At 43.0% G+C, this 20,194-nt stretch overlaps 1 protein-coding gene across 4 annotated transcripts in view; it reads left to right on the forward strand.

Annotated features, from left to right (window-relative positions):
* Positions 1-20,194, forward strand: part of NAV2 (neuron navigator 2) — a 424,692-nt gene that overhangs the window by 197,351 nt on the left and 207,147 nt on the right. For 2 of the 4 annotated variants that reach the window (XM_027458933.3, XM_072039123.1), the window contains exon 2: positions 309-594. The exons of the other annotated variants lie outside the window; for them this stretch is intronic. In XM_027458933.3, coding sequence (XP_027314734.3) covers positions 309-594 — 286 coding nt within the window. The remainder of the gene's footprint in view (positions 1-308; positions 595-20,194) is intronic. 4 annotated transcript variants of the gene reach the window in all.

The following is a 20,194-nucleotide window of genomic DNA, read 5'->3' on the forward strand; positions in this document are numbered from 1 at the left end:
TGCTGCTGCTGCTGCCAGGGGGAGAACCCGGCCGGAGAAACGAAGGAGCGAGCTGAACGGCAGCAGGAATAGGGAGGAGGACAGTGGCGAAGAACTGAGAATAAAATCAGAGGAAACAGGTGGAAGGCTGGCACGAAGCTGCGAGATATTTTAGGCTGAAAGCTTTTTTTTTTTTTTTTTTTTTTTTTAATTCTGAGCTGGTTTTGGAGATCCCTGCAGTCAGCCAGGCTGCTCTAGCACAGCAGCTCCCCAACCGTGCCCTTTTCTCTCTCCCTGCCTGCTGTCTCCACCGTTGCTGCTGCTGACAGAAACGTGTTAGGGAAGCAGAAGGAGAAAATGCCAGCCATCCTGGTAGCCTCCAAAATGAAATCGGGACTACCTAAACCCGTCCACAGCGCTGCTCCGATCCTGCACGTCCCAACAGCCAGGACCATCCCACAGCCCTGTTACCTGAAGTTTGGGAACAAGGTGGAGGTGACGAAGCCATCCTATTCCAGCCAGATTCCTCTCAAGTCTCCTAACGGGCAAGAAAACGCAGGAGATGGACTCCTACCAAGGAAGAGTAGCTCGGTAGAAAATGGATTTGACACACAGGTTAGAAAGCACCGAAGGCTGGGGAGGTGTATGGGAGGATGGAGTCACACAGTGAATGCATGCAGCAGGTTTTACGAGGTGGACAGTGGTGTGAGCAGCTGTGTGTGGGGGGGTACATGTGTGTAATAACATCTGCCTGCAGTGCCGGGGTGTTTTCTATTCCACATAGTGGTTATCTTTTACCGAGGGGTGATTTTGTAATTTCGCTAGGCTGGTGGGGCTGGCGCTGGGGTTGTGAGGGATGGTGCTGTGTGTGCTCTTGCCCTGCGCTGCCTCGTGTACTGGCTCTGCCTGCACCTGGGGGTTGGTGGCAGGGAGGTGGCAGGGATGCTGCTTCTGGGGTGCGCTCTTTGTGTCGGTCCTGTAGGTGCTGATTGCGATGGCTGGGTTCTGTGGCTGCGACGTGGGGAGATTGCTGGTTGTCATGAACATAGATTTTATTTGCTTGTGGTCACACCGTGTTAGCTGCGTGAACGTTTGGTGTTTGCAGTTGTGTGGGGAGCAGAAGGGAGGCAGTGCTTTATGCTCGGGTACAATACAAGTGTCATTCACAGTGCAGCTACATTAAATAGCTTACATAGGAGAGGGATATTCAGGCAGAATTGTCTGTTTTAATGCTGTGTGTGTGTGACATCACAGGTGCAGCCTCTTATCAATTTGCATTTTTTAGAAAACATCCACAGGGTCGTGAAATCTATTGTTTTTACAGATGCTGCTTCTGCATAGGGAGGAGAAATGCACATTCTTCATCTCAGTTCCTTTTTTATCAGTATCGTAACGTTTTCAGCATGGCTCAGGCTGCCTTGTGCTGCTGATACCCCAGTGTGCTCAGCAGCAGCGTGAGCCATTCGTGTGCTAGCGTACTACGGCATGAGCAAAGCGGACGGATGGTCTGCTGCAGCAAGCAGAATCGATTAGCATCTTACAGAGATTGCTGGGTAGCAGCATGGTGAATTTTGGAAACGGACAGATACATTACAGGCTTCTCCTACGGGCATCTCAGCCCAGGAGAAGGTGGTGCTACCACTGTACCGGATCGGGAAATGATGATGGATACCTCTCTCCTTTTCTCTGCTTTCTTTTCCTTCCTCAGGGAAGAATGAGTCATCCCTGCCATCTAGGCTTTGAAATCTGTGGCCCCGTAACCCTGTTCTCTTCAGGAAAGCATGACTACCGACTGGGCGGGTTTGGCCCCGTGCCCTGGATTTTTGGATATGCTGCACTTTGTTTGCTGGTAGCCAGAGTGACGTATCAGGCTGGTGAGGCTGGGCTAGCATGCCTGTAGCAGCTCCTCGGGGACCAAGAGCAGAAAAAGGAGACAGACAAGTATTGGTGTCAGGGTGGTGGCAGCAGACAGACTGACCTGTGCATCACATCATGTTCTTAAGAGGGAAGCAAATGCTATTTTTCCCCTATGCTAGTGTCTGTCCTTGTAATTACGAAATGTCAGCAAAATCTCATTATATGCTGTGCTCTCTGATGCACCTTGGTTTCTGCACAGAAATTTACATTCCTGCAAAAGTGATTGTTATTGAAAAACATTTTCTGATCTTACATTATAACCAGAGAGATCCTGCCAGAGTGGTAGCTGTTGGCAGCAGAAAGGGGAATAGAATAGCATGTTGTTTTTAACCCTTGTTATACAGCTATAGCACAAAACCCCATTTCTACATCCTGATGATGAAAGGGTCTTCAAGCTGGGTTATTGTATTTAAACGGGAAGAGATTGGTGCAAAAGAAATGTCAGGTAATTTTGAGCGTTAATAACTCAGGCAGTGGGAGAAATCCTAGACTTTGTCATGCTCAGTAACCTCACTTGGGTATAAGCCTTAGCGGGTGACCAGCACCTTTTAAGGTGTGAACGAGTGAGGTTTGTTTTACTATCCATTATCGTGGGTAAACACAGTCCTCTTCTGTTATTCTTATTGATTCAACCTTGGTTCCTCTACCCACATCAGCGTGCAGGGTTTTGCCATTCAAGGCAGTGATCTGGGACATCGGTTTATATCCAAAGGGAGATCTTTCTAGATCAGTTATATCAAGGGTACCGTTCTTTTCTTTTCCTCCCTTCCCCTGTGAAGGAGTGGGAGGAGGAATGGGACAGAGGGACAGCTGCCAGGTGGCGTATTGGTAGCGGAAGCATTTTTATCCCAGGAAACTTTCAGCTATATTCAGGTGTAGAAGTGTTTTCTGATAATAAACCCCCAAAAATTTAGTCTTAAACACCGCACTAGGACTAAATGAATATATACATATGTGCTATGGGGTGATCATCTGCTTCCTTGGATATTTTAAGCACTAATATGACCCTCGCCATTTTACTGTGCAGGCACCTGGCATTCTGTTTCCCCTGCCAGGGAGAGAATTTACATTCTTCCCATGGCACTTAGAGTTTAGATCCAGAAAACGGACTGATGCTGAGTGTTTTGGCACCTCTCTTCTGGTGATCTGGGTCCCCGCAGGGGTTTGCAGCCCACCGGGAATGACAGAAAATCTTCCTGTGTGGATGGAGGAAGAGTTTCGAAGAGGTTCTGACACTTGGATCAAAAACCTAGGACAAGAAATAAAAATGACTGAAATCAGCATGTCTCGTGCTGTATTCCTTGTGGGGGCTGAACTTGGAATTTGCATCCCCAAACTTTGTCGTAGACTTAGAGGCATAGACTGCTGCTGTCAAAAGCCAAGGTGGCATCAGACAACTTTCAGCGCAACTGGAAGAGAAGCGTTGCTTTGATACAACTGCTGAGTGGTTAGAGTATCTGTTCAAGAGAGCAGGATATCTGAGTTCAGCTTCTATTTCAACATGAAGGATTTCAGACTTCTATTATGTCTCTGGAGAGTTTCATAATCGCCAAGCCACAGGATGTTCCGGGAGTATTTAAGGGAGTTTCTCTTAATCCTGTTGAAGTCGGTCCTCTGTGCACTACGTAATTAAAAATTCAGTAGTACAGACAAAATAAGGACAAAGAGCAACTCATTTGACCTAATGTTTAGGACATCTGCTTACAGATGATGGGAGGGATGCTACAGAGTGAAATCTTTGTGCATATGTATGAATCTTTCTCCCCCAACGTGGCTGTATATGTGCTTCCACACTGAATTCATGTTTGCCTTTTTCCTTGCACTTTCTGTACTGATGTATTCTCAAGAAGAGGCTGTCTAGTGCATAGACTGGAAGTCACAACGTGAAGGTACTAGGTCCTGTTCTAACGCTGTTGTTGGATGATTCAAGCCACCTGAACACCAGTGCTAGGTCCTTCAGCTTTTCAGTGCCAGACTGTACTCATTTGGATCTCAATTCTTCAAAAGACATGGGCGCTGCATGTAGTATTCATTAAAATATTCATTTTTAAAAAAATGCTGAAAATCAAAGTGTCCTACTTGGGAAAGTAGGATACCAGTGAGAACTTCTTTATGTTTTGCTGTGTAGTTATTTGTTTTTTTTTTTTTTTTTTTTTTTTTTTTTTTTAACCTTCTTGTTACGGTTTTACATGTGTAAGCTGAATTTTATAGTAACTGGAAATTTTGTGCCTTAAGGCCATATAAGGGCAATGGGTTATTTAAAATGCTGTGCAATTTATAAAAAGCATTCTTCAGTGTGTTTCAGAGGCACTTTCCAAAGAAAGGTCTGAGGGTTTTAGCATCAAGGCTGAGGGTTTTAGCATCAAGCCCATTGTAAATGTTAGTCTGAAATCTTATGTCGATGAATCATGGCAGTATTGTGCCTATTTTATTGTTACTGATATACACGCTCCATTCATTTTTCCATATTAAACTCCCCGTGTTGTGCTCAACAGTACTCTACTGTTGTACCCGTGCTTATTTCGTCTAATTTGAAAACAGCGCCAATAAATTACACCCATGTTTAGAGAGCATTGTTTTGGAAATATTTAACTTTGTTACCAGAGAAACTTCTGTCAAATAGATAGTAAGATAGCAATCTCTCATATACAACGTGGTATTTATTAGTTATTCTGAAAAAGTCCTATGTATTTGGCTACCAAATTTGCATTAATTGTGTAAGGCCAAAGTCATTGCCAATTAGAAGTCTTTGGCCACGGTGAAATTGTGCAGGGTGCAAGAAGGAAGAGGCTGCTGCGAGAACACAGCCTGTTGCCTCGTTATTGTGAAAGCCACCGAAGGAGATCGTGGATTTAATTACCGTGTTCATTGCTGTTGTGTTATATACTTCAGCTGCTTTATTTTTGCTCTCTGCAGAACCTATAAAGCAGTTACAGTTTGGGTCTTCAGTAACTGCAGTAGTGCTATAACCACCGGCACGTTACAAAGTCGTTGATCCTCCATTTCCACTCTAGCACCTCGAGTCGCTGTGGACAGGCATCAGTCTGACCTGCTATGAAAGCGTGTCTTCAGCCATCACCTGAAGCACCCCGCTCGGGTACACGGTTGTCCTTAATGTTTGGCAGGGAGGGGTGGCAGTGGGATTGCAGGTACCAAACGTGCACTTCTCCGGCTGCAAGTTGGGCAGCTCGCTTGTCCCTTCCTTGGTAGATGTGGAAGACGGGTGCTCACTAGGGGTTGGCGTGTTCTCCCTCGCTTTTCTCTTCCTCTACTCAAAGCAAACCTAATCCCTTTAGCTGTTTCTCTCAGGATTTGTAGAACTCTTACAACTATTCGTGCTCTCTCCTGACCCCAGTTCAGTAGAAGTTGCCTAAATCTTTCGTAAAAAATTCTGTTCCAGCTGGACACTTCATTCTGCTTCATTATAGCTGAGTGCAGCAGGTATCACTTCTTCTATCCTACACTTAAGTTTTCAGTTGATGGATATTTTTAAAAGGATTTAGTTTATTTTTAATTTTTGGCAACAGATCCACCCTGTTGACTCATTTTTTTTTATGATTCACTGTGGCATGATATCATTGCCTGCAATAAAACTACCTCGCTCAGATAGCTCCCATTTTCTATTTTTACACTGCATTTTTCTCTTAGTGATATTCCATTCATACTGCTTTCCCAATTTGTTAAAAACATTTTGAGTTCTAGGTATATCTCCCAAACTGTTTGCAACATCTATCCAGCTTAGAAATGTCCCTGGGTTTTTCTGATTACCCCTTCTGTTCTCCAAGTCAGTGACAACATGGAATGGTAGAGATGCTCCCTTGTGGATCCTTATAGAAACCTACCTGGTAGCCGTTCCCAGCTTCATAGTACACTACCGAAAAATTTCAGAGTATTTCAGTCAGTTGTGTGCTGCCTTGCAGTTGTCTAGCTACTCACAAATGGATTATTTAATGGGTTGTTCCAGTGTTTTCCACAGTTCAAATCTAGGTTGACATCAACTGGTTCACGAGCTACGCGTGACTTGTAATCTATAAGCTATCAGTTAGCCCTCTCTGTCTTGCTGTCCCCATTCCCATGCCACTGGCAATCCAGAGGAATTTGTATAGTTCAGATATTAATAATTGCTTTTCTGAATTTTAATTATTTTTATCAAAAGCAGTTTTATAACTCCATATCAACTTCTTGCTAATCTGAAGCTTCATGGGGGGAAAGATTTAAAAAAAAATTGCAGAAAAATTATGCCCTCATTTCTCACATGCATTAGCCATTTTTTATTCATGATGGTGGGCTTTGCAGTTTTAGTATAGAGCTGTCTTCAGAAGGGGTAGGCATCTTGTGAGGCTTAATCTGGTTCTAGCTGAAAATCAGATGTACACAGACTGGTCTCAAAGCCATTATGCAAGCTGCCTCAGTGGTGGAGTCAAGTCTCACCAACGCTGCCATGCTAATTTATAAAAGAAATGATGACAAATGTAGTTAGTAATACTGATAACCATTAAAGATGGCTTTTTGCTTTGTTGGAGGAAGCCAAATGAAGTCACGTTTAGGATGTGTGCAAAGAAGTTTTAGAAAAAGAAGTTTTAGACAAAGATGTTTTAGAAAAATCTAAGAAAAGGCATAGATTTTGACTAGCAAAATCTATAACCACAAAATGGATTTTAAGTTAGTATTGATTTTAATGAGCTTGCTTATGTAACGGTAGTTATGTCCTTAATTATATTCTTCCAGAAGATTGCTGTATCAGCAGTCTGGGTCTCTTAAGTAGCCAAACCCTCCTATTTATGATTATAATGGTTTTGATTATTATTTTATAGGTACATGGTGTTATATGTTAAATTGTAAGGTGTTTGTTCCAAGTGAAATGTTATCAGAGAACTAATGAGGTAACAAGTTATAAAGTGTTCTATTGTGATTATTAATATGGGGTTTTCAGTAATTTGTCATTTAATTTGAAGAACTACCTTCTTCAAATGCCCTGCATTTGAACAAAAGTTGTAAGGTTGCTCTATAAACTCAAGAGGTTATTTCATCATTGGTTTTTCATTTCGAGTCGGCAAAGGGTCACTTGGGTTCTGAGTGCCATTCAGCTTTTAATTGTGACTGGATAATGAGTGAAAATGTTTTTTGCTCTGTTACTGGTTTCAGACAGCTCTTCAGGAAAAAAAAAAAAAAAAAAAAAAAAAACAGGCATTTTTCAACATTTTATGTTCCTTCCCAAGCTCGGTACCTTGCTGTGGACTTGCCCGAAACGGCATTTCCAAAGCTATGTGTTGGTGACCTAATGCTGCTGTTGAATTCAATCAAGTTTTCGTGGCCCAGGATGAGCGGGTTTGAAACATCAATTTAATATGACCTTTTTTTCCGCTTTTGAGTTTTATGCTGTTTCTCTGATTACTGCTAATAGGTAGTATCTAAGGGGGCTTCCCAACTTTAATATACTTATCCTAAAAGCACTCTCTAGAGGTAGGGATATGGTTTTTACTTTGTAAATGAACGGCTAAGGTACAAAGAGACTTACCCAAGGTCATAGTTTCTGCTGTGCTATAGAAAATTACTAGCTCGTCCCCAGACTATTAGATTATCTTTCTTCTTTGCTGCTACTTGTTATTCAATTCAAAACGCTTATGCATACAGTGTCCAAGAGTTCTCCCTCTGTCCTTGAAACTTCTAGCTTATTCCAGAAGTTATATGACTTCAGTGAGCATTTTCAACTTTGTCCCTGATTTAAGAAGTATTGCTCAGTAGAAGTACTATGTGTATTGCTCTGATACTTTATGCATGGCAGTACCCAAGTAGATACTTTGGTCCAGTTGTCCTCTAACCAGTAACAAGTTCCTTTTTCCTCTTGCTCTCCTTCTCCCTGCCTGTCTTTGTATCCTCAGCTTCACTGGCAAATTTCTCTGGCAGCTTACAGAGTTTGGCTTTTACCTTTCCTCCGTTGTTTGCCTCTTCTTTGATGTATGGTTTGTGTTTTAATTTTTTAGACACTAAATCTCTGCTGGAGGTTTGTTTGAACTGAAATTAGCGCCAACAGAAATGCATTGAGTCTTCCTAGCTGTCCAACTGCTAGCTGGTATATCTAATTTGTTAATGTTCAAATATGGGTAAAATCCTTTAAATTTAATAAGCAAGTGTAAAATGGGGAAACAAAAAGACAGAAGCATTTCTGTGTATGGTAGGCCTAGTATAGACAGTGCTTTTAGCTGTACAAGTGGTCTTAGTAACTGAAAACCTCACTGGCATACTTCATGGAGCTCATCGTAAAGTCTTGTTCTCCAGTCTTCTACAAAATGCTCTCATCAGAAATAAGACCTGGTAAATATAGTGAATCTTTCCCAAGGATAAGTACCGAAAACTACCAAATAGAAAGAAACAATGATGGGATGAACACCACCTGTGCTCTTTACAAATTCCAGCCAATATTCGGAATATCCGAATAGTATGTGGTTTTGTTTGTTTTTAATCTAGAGTCTATTTGAAAAGAAAGCCTTTATTTTATCGAGATGGAAAGGGTGGATTTCGTTTTTGGTTTGGGAAATCTGGGGGTTGGTTTTGGCTCTCTGTGATTTCCTTTGAAGAGTCCTTTGAGAAACTTTGTCTGCTCCGGAACTTCAGTTTCCATATTATCTCACCCCTGGATTTACATCTCAGTTTAATTTGTAGAGTAGTTCAATGCTTTTAGCCTACGCGTCATTTTTTCCTACCAAAGCAGAAGAAATTAAGGAGGTATTTAAATTAATAATTACTTTGGTTGAACTTCCTAAACTTGCATTACAAAAGAAATTTAAATATTGTTTTATAAGATACGGTTTTGAATAAATCGACAGTTGGGCCTTCAATGGAAGAATTTTTCTCTCCTTCCATTTTTTTCTCATTTGCTTTCTGTTTATTTAAGCTATGGGGCTAAATTTTACATTTTGATTTTGGTATAAATCAAGAGATGCTCTTAAAATTTACCCCATTGATTTCATTTGCTCATCCTCGGAGCAAACTGTAGAATCTCAACCAAATTCACATTCGTTCCCCTGAGAAATCTACCTGACTAAAAATACCCTGGTTGAGCATTATTTTTAGAAACAGTTATATTTGAAGTATATAAATGGTCAGATTTTATGTGTATTATTAGACGTGAACTGTTGGTACATTTTGTAACAGGAGGCTGCTGGTTTTCCATTCACCAAGAACGGGAATTCAGTCAAACACTTGGCACTTGCTTGTATGTCTCTAATTTTATCTGTAAATTGTTCTTTCTGAAATAGTTTGTGGAAACATTCTCAGTTTATTCACTTTTGCAAATCACAGGCATGGAAATAGTTGCTAAAACCTATAATAAATAAACCGTTTATTAAAGTAAATAATTGAAAAAACAGGTTGCTTCTTATTTTAAATCAGGCTGAGATCCGGACTTTTGCTGTGATTCCACCTTTTTTTTTTCCTCTTGAAAGTATTTTTAGGTGTGTTATCCTTGGATTATTTTTCATTTTACTTTAGGGTTATTTTAGAATTGGAAGCAATGTGTGGGAAAACAATAAATGAAAGGAAAAATATCTAACCTCTGGGTTTCGAGATAGGCTTTTACTAGGACTTTTGCCCCTGTGCTTGTTCAGTTTTGGACTGCAATAGCATCCTGCTTTGGACTGTAATAGCATCAGGTTTGCCACAGTGTCTGTGCCCCACTTGGGGTACAAACAGGTTCTTGGCTCGGGTGGTACCAGGCGTCCCCAGGGCACGTACCATGAATCGTGGAAGAACCCTGTTGTACCCCGCTGGACTTCTGCACAAAGTGTGTTTGGTAAAACAAAATGAATACCCTAGAGGAGTTTCGCGTTGCTGATCAGGTCTGTGTGGTGACGTCCAGTAGTACATGTGAGTACTGAGATGTTTTTATACTTGGGTATCTGAAAACAGGCATTTAGGAGCTGCTCCCTTTCTCTTCCTCTGTGTCCACTTGAGCCGCCCACTGTTGGAAACTACAGGTAATGGTAGTACTGGTAAGTTAGATGCTGCTTTCCTACGACAGTTTTTAAGAGTGCAAGAGATATCCTTCCATGTCATGTCTATTTTGGCCGTTTCTCAGATTATGACACTAATTACAAGGAAGTCATTTCTAATCAACTTGTACAAGTGGCCTAGCAGATTTGCTTCCTCTGGCAGATGCAGCCATCAGGCATCATATCCAAAGTTCAAGGAGATGTAAAGATTCACGTCATGTTTTTCAGAGTCAGAAACCCTCCTTAGACAACGTAGCACGATGCAAAGTTTTATTTTCGTAGATTTCATCTAAGAACAGTATCTATATGTGTGTGTCCAAGGCTCAAAGTCCTGGAACAGATGTCGAGGACACCTTTGCATCCGCAAAGGTCAGTGTGCAACTTTGATTATTGCTGGTGGAGACAGTAATTAATGGATTAGTCTGGTAAGACAAATTTGATTCAGTTACAAATTATCCTTCCTTTCAAAAAGCCTTACAGACATTTAAGTCTTCAAAACTAATTTTAAAAATGTCATCTGTGTTACAAGATCAAGTGCGCGTAGGCCGTTTGAAGCCGGAGCTTAGAAATGAGCTGTTCTTTTTGCTCTGTCACCGCAGGTCAGGCTGCTTTTCAGAATGGGCATACATATTCCAGGCTCGTCTGTGGCTTTATTGGGACGGATTATTTTGGGAAAGAGTATTTTCAGCACTGCTATGTCTTACTCCTCCGAGATGCCCGGGCAGGGAGCGCATGGGGATCTGGTCATGCCGGGTAACGCAGGAGCAGAGCAGAGTGCTGCCAGGGCCGGCTGGCAGAAAGGTGCCCGTCCTCCTGCAGCTGGGAAGGGCAGGAGGAAGGCCTCTGGATGAGGGCTGTACGAGGCCAGTGGGATTCTGAGGAACCTGCTCTAATTTCCTGCACAAACCCGCTTTCTGCTTTTTAAGAGGGAAGAGCAGCGGTTGCCTAGGAGGCCGTTTCTAAGCAGTTAGATGGAAACTTCCCTCTGCGGCAAGCAGGATTTTGCTTTTGGTAGCTCTGACTCAGTAGCCTTTCGGCTCTTTACCTGGTAGGCTGAGGATGACATGGAGTGGTTTGTTGTTACAGGATTTAATACTTGGACTCCAAAACCCTCATAAGGGGCAAAAACACTTGAAAGAGGATCTGGCCCCAGACCATGAGGGGACCCCAGGATAGCCCCATATCTGGCTGCCTTTGGGTGGTGGAGTAGGTGCTGAAGGGCAGGGAACGGGAACCACATCTATCTGCTGTGCTGTGTCCTGTCCTTGCCAGCAGCTACCCAAGCCTCAGGTGCAGCGGGATGAGCGAGGGTCCCTTGAGGGGCTTGGGGCTGCCTCTGCCATGGGTTGCTTTGGTCATCCTAGGGAAGATGTTCCTCTCAGGGGTGCTTTCCAGCTGGAAGGCTGGTCTGAGAGTTGGAGGACCAGGCCTGTTGGAGGTGAGGTTAGTGTGCACACACAGTGTGGTGCGGCGGGATGTGAGATGCACACAGGTCTCCACCAGTGCTCTGATTTGTTGGGTTGGATAGCAAGGCATCTGTACCTAATTTTTAACAGAGAAATCATTCCTGGTCTCTCTTTGTTGAACAGATTATTTGCAGTTGTGGGCACATAAAAAGGCATAGGAAAGAGTCTGAAATCAGAAAGCTCCTAGAATGCTCAATAGCAGATTGCTCACTCTCCTGCACAGAATTTCACATTTGTGCTGAAGCGTCTCCTATGGGCCCCAGCAACATGAACTAGATACCACCTAGTCCTCTCTGTCACCTCCAGAGCTCTCCAGGATCCGGCAGGTTTGCACTGGGCTGTTGTCTTCATAGTCTGAGCAATGGCCGTCAGCATGAGGCATTGTGCTGAGGACCGATTCCTCCCCTGGCTCCCCGTGGGCTGCTGCATCAGCAGTAGCAAGCTGATGGATCGTCAGGTCCACTCTGTGCTTATTATGCAGCATTAAGCAAAGGGAGATCTGAAAGTTCAGCGGTCTGCTGGCAAATCATGTAATTCTAGGTAATTTTGCAGGGGTTCTTAGCAGCTTTGATATATATGCATTTTCAGCAAATGAAAGCCTTAGGCATTTTGTGCATGGGCACATTTCAGTCCTGTAACAATACCTGTGGTGGGAGGAGGAGTCTCTTTTATATCAGCTTGTGAATAGCTGCAGAATCACCAAGTGCCGTTCCCCTCCCTCCTCCTTTCTCTTCTGACAGCAGCTGAAATGGCAGGGCTCGGTTTGGCCCGTCCTCTGCATCATTTATAGCGATGCTATTAAATGCTGGACTGAAATGGATGGTAGCTAGGCTAATTTGCATGATTTAAAATGCCAGCTCGGTTTAATGTAGAGCAGCTGGTATATACTTAACTCCTCCAGGAGAAAACTTAATACCAGCAGATCGCATTATCCAGGGCTACACTGTGTTTATTTATTTATTTTCCTGTCTCTTGCTCCATTGTTTCCCACGACACTTGTAGAGATGTTCTGTGCTTTGCTGGGAAGGGCTTTGCTTTTTATTCATGTTTCTGTACGTCACAGAGCTGGCAAAGGAAGTAACTGGTCCTGCCGCGCGACAGATACTGCTTGTGACAGCTTCCGAGCATCCACTCGCGCTGACCTTAGCAGAGAGGACTCTAAATTAAGATGTGACATGATGAGGGATGGTGAGATTAGTTGGAAGAGGGACAGGTGTAGAGGCCTGGATTACATGGATTACCGCATGCTCAATTTCTTAGGGTTAAATTTCAAGGTTGAAAATGGTTAAATCCACAATTAGGGAATAAGGACGTGCTGTTGCTCTGGGGCTGAGCAGGCAGCCAGAGTCATCTTGTGACGGAAGGAAGGAAGAGTTGGAGGATCAAAGAATTCCTACGCTATCCTGAAATAATTAGCACGTACTCAGTGAGAGGATGGAGGGAGCATAATCTGTTAATACCAACCCTTCTCAAAATTGACCTTGTCACAGGCAGATCCTGCTTCTCGCAGACGAGCAGATGTGTGATAGTGTCATTCTTACCGTGTCAGAGATGCTGGCATGGCATTTAGTTGTCTGCCAAAACTTTCTTACCTTTCCATACACGATGGGCCTCTCACATGCTCAAGAGCTCTGAGCAGGCATGTGAACGAGATGTGAGGCACTGCACAGCGAAGCTGGGTTTACTAAGCCAAGGCTCTGTTAAAGAGGTTACAATGGAGCTTTCTCTTTCCCTGGAAATTCTTTATTCTCTTGAGCCATGAATTCAGCTGAGGTTTCTAATGGAACAGTATATTCCATTTTCTCATGGAACAGTATATGCCGATTTTCAATTTCAAAGACCCTTATTAGTTTAATATAAAAGTCGTGAGGCTAGAGAGGAAATGTATCTGTTCATTTCTTTTGAGGAAGAAATCCTCCAGTGTTATATCTCAAGTTCCAGTATTTCTATTACCCTTTTTTAACCTTTGCACTAAAAGATAGCGCAAACTTACTCAGCTGACATCAATGCTGCATTTAGTGTATAGGCCACGACAGCCGTGCCTGCACAAAGAAAGGCCAAGTCGTCCTTGATGATCATGGGTTACTGTCTTTTTTTTTGCTGTGAAAGTAAACCCTCTAAGAAGATGACTTCTATAATCTTCTTCCATGAATGTAGAGCAGTTAAATTACCTTTAGTGATGAAATGTTTCATTACTTCATCTCGTGTTGTCCGTGCGTAAGATCATTACCATGCCTGCATGCTGGGGAAGATTATAGGCCTGTACTATACAGTCATATTATTCGTGCTGTGGTTTATTTACACACTCTGCATATATATAATAACCAGGAGAACTAAGGGAAAATTATATTCAACCCAGTTGAACATCTGAATGTTTTGAAGTGTAATGAACAAATCATCTCAGACATTTGAGAAAAGACTTGCTAATGATTACTCTTAAAGGCAGTAAGCTTATTTCATCAACATTTATCAGTCCTTTAAATAGACAGAAAGCATTTTGTGAGACAGTTTACAAGGTGCTGTTGTAGCTGGGTTACAATAGTGCAGTTTAGTAATAGGTTGTCAGGCTCCAGAAGATCATTTTATTTGTGTTTATCAGGTCCAAATCTAGGCTTATGGAATGGAAGAAATTAGCTAATGAGTTACCAAATCTTTATCAACTATGTCACTTGGATGGCTTTAAATGTTGTTTGTTATGTTTTTATAACTAAGGGAACTAAGGGATAAGTGTATTTCTTTTAATGTCCTTCCATAGATTAATACAAACTATTCAGGGATCCAGGTTTGACCTCTAATGCTTAGTATTCCGCACTGTTTTCCAGCACAGATATTTTTAACTTGCTGTTTCTAGGACTTTCCCAACTGGTCAGGAGGTTAGGAAAGCCACTTCCACCAGACTGGACGCTCTGTGAATAGGCTGGAAAGAAGGGTGAGAATGGGTTGTGTGGCCCCTTTGCTTGGAGCCGTGCCTTTCTGCCGAGAGGCGCTGCAAAGCTTACAGGGCAGGTGAGTGCATCAGCCTGGGAGACCCACGCAGAGTTCTCCACAGCCCTGTCACTGCTTCAGACAAGTCCCCTAGAGCTGCCCGCCGTGGTGAATCATGGCAACTTCCTTATCTCACAGGTGTTCTGTGGAGATAAATCCATTATAATTCCAAGCAGCTCAGGTAAAGCGATACCTGGAGCCATGGAATTACCTTAAATAGCTATCTGTGCAACTCTTAAGCCTTCGAGCTCCAGTGTGATCTACTTTTTTTTTTCCTTATCATTGATTCTTTTTTCCCCTTAAGGTAATGCTTGAATCAAAGCAAGAGATACTTGATTTAAAATCCTTTCCACTGATGATTTATGGATTTCAAGAAAAATTGTGAATATACGAGGCACATCATTACCTCTTTTGAGAAGGTTCTCAGCTATAAACAGAATAGGTGTCATTATTTTGGGCTGTGTCTTCTGAAAAAAAAGCTTTAATGCTGAAAATGCATTAAAGAGAAGATAAGAATTGAAGACCTGCACACAATATTTCAAATTATAATGAGGAGTCTGTGGGCTGTGGGTTACCATCTGCACTCCACTTCGATGCCATCTGCCCACAAGCAGAAAATCACCAGCAGAGAAAATGGTAGGATGTCCTGCAATTATGAAGCCACAAAACCACCAGTTACGCATGAAGACCTTGTGAGATTTGTAATGAAATCCAAGCCTTTGATTGTCTGAAAGGGACTGAAAAGGTAGTACAAAAAAGACAGGCCATTGAGATTTTGGGGGACAGAAAAAGGGGATTTTCAGTATTGCCACGTGAATCGCATGCTTAGCAGAAGCAAGGAATCTGCAGAGTGTTAATTCGTAGCATGTAATGCTGTAAACTGAGAACTATCTGTTAAGGCTGAAATTATGCTAATTTATGCAGTTCACATTGCTACTGCAGTTTAAAAATAGCTTAGTTTCTAGAGAACTAGCGCTACTGTATTGCTGCGTGCAGCAGGTTGACTTTGTGTTTAGCTTTGCAAAGTGTAGCAGTTTGAACACAGAGCGAAACCCTACTTACGTGGTCTTTTTATGTGAAGGTCCAGCCAGTTACACTGCACTGCATCACTTCTATTCAAGAGACTAAAAGGAGAACATTAGTCCGATGGCTTAGAAACGGCACAGGGGAATTAGTGGTTGCCGTGAATAGCTGCAGCGTTGGGCTTGAGACCAAACACCCAGAAGAATAATTCAGATTCAAGTGTGTTTTGGGCTTCTTCGTATCCAGTTAGGTTTTGCAGAGGCTTGACACCTCTTGTTTACACGTGTAGTGCTTCGGAGTACCTCCAGGAGGCATTTGAGTTGCCTTCTGCCACCCTACACATCATTTTCAGTGCTTTTGGGATGCAGGAAACAAAAAGAAGGGAGAAAAAAGGCCCCAAGCATATCACAGCTGGAGTCAGTGAATAATTTCATGTTCTTATTTTAAATTCTGAAGGAGCTTGAATACATCTAGTAGTTAAAGTCATCATGTAGCTTCATGAACAAACTTGCGGGCAACACTAGAGCTGATTTTAAAGACCAAGCAACTTGGGACAAAAAGTCATGATGTGGAACATGCATTTGAGCAGCTGTTCTTAAAAAGATTGTGATGGGTTTTGCCAGCCAGGAGATAATTTTTTTTTTTTTTTTTTTTATCTGCATCCTTTGCATCCTAAGGATGAACAAGCTCAGTTTTAGAAGCCTACAGTGATGGGTGGAAGCCAAGAAAACAAAATTCCCCTTTCTCCTTTTCTTCCACCACCTTCTGTTGTCTTCAGTCACGTTTTTTTTTTGCCATTCTTTGGATATGACTTCTGATAAAGTGTTAATGCTTCAACCCCTCCTCCTATTACTGATCATGTTTTCACATTTTGCAGCTGGCTCCTTCTCTTTCCCTCCCAGTTCGCTAGCTCAGCTTTTCATGATTAAGCTGCCTTAGAGTCACGGCTGTTTCTAATCAACCTCAAGAGCTGCACATGTGAGCTGTGTGCCTCCCTTCTTTTTCTCAGTGCAACCCAAGAGTAAGGAAAGCTAATGCATGGCATGGGCTTGCGCTGAAAGAAGTGGGAGGTTTTGGGTAGGTGGCCCAGCGGGGGACAAAGGTCTAAGTTCTCTTCTAAGCTATTGCACTGTATGAAACTGGGAGGTTTTCATGATTTGTGATGTGTGTCTAACTGGTTAATGCTTTGTAGGTGAAATAACATGCAGGAGAAGGATGGTGTACTTCAGATATCTAGTTTAAAATAATAACTTCTCCATATTTTGTTAAGACCCTTTCACTAAATCAGGTCAGGAATGACTGGTAATCTCTACTGGAGGCCAGCATGTTCTGTGCTATCTGTTCAGTAGCTGCTGTAGAGAAAAATGTGGGTGTGAATCCATCTGATGTACCAAAATCTCAGTAGAGATCAACAGTTACAATGCAACTTATTCAAGGTCTGCTTTAGGATTTTGTGAGTATTTTTTGATTTACTCATTGCGTAGATGCACGCAGGCCAGAAGGGAGGCTGTTAGAGAGAGTGTGGTGTATTCATTTTGAGGTACTGGAGTCGGATGTTACTGGAGGTCTGACATCTTTCAGCACTTGGGGTCGCCCTGTAAATAAGCCTAGAAAGCGGTGTAGATCCATGACTGATTTTTGCCAACGTTATTATAAAGCCAAATGAATCCTGGTCAGGGCAGAGCTCTAACTTTATATATATAAAATCTTTACATTTACCTTTGGATAGGTTGCTAGTACATCTCTGTTTAAAAGCAGATATATATTACTAAACTGATCAAGAGCAAATTTAGAAACAATAGTTCTGGGTTACTGGTGGAGGCCAGATTGCTTTTTGATTTATAGCCTGGTAATGCTGTGTGATGCCTGCAGCTATACTTGCTGCTCACGCTTGCAGTTGGAATAAATTTCCATCCACCAAGCCCCCTCTGCCTCTCGATGAAAGTTAACCAAAATATAGGTTAGGCAGGACCACCTTGAGCTGCCCCCCAGCCCCTACAACTGTGTCATCTTGGTGGAGGCTGAGGGGGGCAGCCCCGGCGGCCTGGCCTCCTGCGCGCCAAGCGCGGGCATTTTCGGGTGACAGCTCGTAATTTTGGGCAGGTGACAGCTCGTAATTTCGGGGAGGTGACAGCTCGTAATTTTGGGGAGCTGCTGAGGCCTGACCAAGCCCTCTGAGGGGTCCTGGCCGGCTGCGGCCCTGCTGAGGCGGCGGCGTGAGGCCTGCGGGGCCGGTGGGCGGGCGGCTGCTGCCACCTGGCGGTGCCGGGCTGGGCCTCGCAGCCCGCCAGGGCAAATTTGATTTCTTTCAGTGATTAGCGCCTTATTTTACTGAAATTAGTGGACCATTTATCAAATTACGGCTTTTTGCACTTCATACAAGTGCCGGAATTGTCCTTCCCGTATATAGTTTTATTGCAATCCTCTTAGTAGGGTGGATACAGATAAATTTTGGTTTAAAAAACAGGACAAAAGTGATGCTTTCTCAGACACTCCTGTTCAGTGACAAAGCTGCACCCTGCAGCTTAACTGCAGATTCTCTGTTGCTGCGAAACACAGACATTTGCTGGAGTATTTCCGAGCTTCATAAACTTTCCCTGTTAATTACTGGTGTAGGTTATCTGCTGTGAATCCTTCAGGAATCACATAAAAGCTAAGGTCGTCCTTGGCATATATGGGAATTTGGTCTGACTTCTGGTAGGGGTCTGACCTAAATGTTTCCTTCCCTTTGTTGTAGCAGCCATGTATTGTGCTACAAAATCTTTATATTAAAGGGAAAAATGTAAATCCACTGATGTCATAAGCATTTCCTGGGGATTCAAGAAATTGAAAGCATTACTCGATCTTCTAGAAGGAAAGAGAATCCCTTTAATAGAAAACAATGTATTTTAAACAGCTAAGCTGTCATTGTAACATCTTCTAGTTTATCCAAAGAAGAGTCCCAGGATTCATCGTGCTTCTGAAGCATCACCTTCTCTGCCACCACCAGAATCGAGAGTGCAGGTGCAGCAACCCCTCTGGTATCCCAGCAGAACGTGCTCCAGCAGCGGCTGACCCAGTCCGACCAGATACAAGGAATCAGAATTAATGTGTAGACTTGTAAGACAGTTACATGGACTACTTGTAGTAATTTAGACTTCTCCCATTAGCAAATTTCTTTCCATTCGTGTTTTTCCCAATACAGTTAACAAGGCTCAGGAAGGTGATTTTACGGGACCTGGAATATGTCTAAATGCATCATGTCTGAACAAATACACTTCCCTCACAAATGGCACATGCAGATCTCACTCTGTTCTTTCAAACAGTCTTCTTGCTATATTTTCTGCTGCAGAAAATCTGCTGCCATTCTGCCTGGAAAGTATCATTATTTTGTAACTTGCTGTTCTCTATTGTTATGAAGGCTAATTTGATTTCTAGGCTTATTAGCAGTAATCACAGTTTCGCCTAGGAGCAGTTAAACCAGCAGGAAGCAGAACAGTCGTTTTGTCCCCATCAGTTTTGAACAATTTCAATTACTAATATTCCATGTAATGGAAGCCAAACCTTACTGCTCATGTGCAATCTCTTTTCTTCCAGTTTGTACGTGACTGATACCTACAGAGCCTGAAAATTGAATTGGGTAGCAGCGATACAGCACACGCTGCTTACAGAGATCCTAGATTGTAATGTGCAGCAGTGATGGACGAAAGCAAATATACTGAATTTGGGACATATTTCCTTTAGTAAGGATTTTGTTTATAGCTGAACACTTCTAGTCTTTTCTGTGGTTCTGCTAGCGCACTAGAGGGATGTCTAGTAATTGAATTGAGAATTGGTAAGCGAATAGAAGGAACTTCAGAGTTGTTTTCAGAATAATTATTAGCATAAGATGTGGAAACTTGGTATGTCGAAGCAAGTGATCTGTAGGCTGGCTGGCTTACATGAAAGGTGTTCAGCAGCAAGAGCCTTCCAGCAGCCTGCTTGCTTCCAGCCCTCCCCGGAACACCGTCGCTTGCCCACCACTGAGTTTGGCTCATTCTGGGTACAGTAGGTGAGAGGTGGTGGCACGCACATGGCCCTTGGAACTGGCTGCTATCACCTGGGTTGGGTAGGTGGCTGGCTTCTGGATCAAAAGGCAGGTTAGTGAAGGGCAGGCATCCTTAGGGCAAGCAGGAGTCGTCCAAGTGCTGCTAGGCCATGGTCCGAAGATGCTGGGAGCCCAAGGTGAAGTGTCCAGCTGAGCTGTTAGTTACAGGTAGAAGACTGGGAAATGGACTTATTTAAGGATTTGAAAAGGCAAGCACAACGAGCAATTTAGAACCGCTCAATGAAATCTTCTTAAGTCAACAATATCAGATTTGAATGCTTTTGGTTTAGTCTGGACTTGGTGTGATGACAGAGCCTCGATTCCCTAGCCTGTGTAATGGTATCTGCCTGTTTCGAGTTATCCAAAGAGGGCTCTAACATCCTGTTGTCCAGGAATGCTCTGTGCCAAGGAGAAGTGTAACACTTCTCCAAACCGTAAGGGTAGAACACAATTTTTGGAAGGCAGCCTGAGGCAGATGTCACTTTTTTCTTAGCTCCCTTCCTTCCTCCTTTCCTTCCAGGTCCTGGACTTTCATCAATCAAACCTCAAGGTTCTCAAAACCTCACTAGTGCTGTCGTACGAGTTGCCAGAATGCTTCCCACATAGCTGTGGGTTTGGGAGAGCTGTGCTGCACCCTGCCAGAAATGTTCTCTGTGTTGGCGGTCTGTATCTCAGAGCAAGGGTCAGTGGAAAGCTGCTGCTTTGGGGCTAAATACTTGGAGAGCGAACCAAGCAACGTTAATAATATTTATCTTCAGCGGAAAACT

The sequence above is a fragment of the Anas platyrhynchos genome, chromosome 5 (genome assembly GCF_047663525.1).
Source record: "Anas platyrhynchos isolate ZD024472 breed Pekin duck chromosome 5, IASCAAS_PekinDuck_T2T, whole genome shotgun sequence".
In the NCBI taxonomy this organism is placed as follows: Eukaryota; Metazoa; Chordata; class Aves; order Anseriformes; family Anatidae; genus Anas; species Anas platyrhynchos.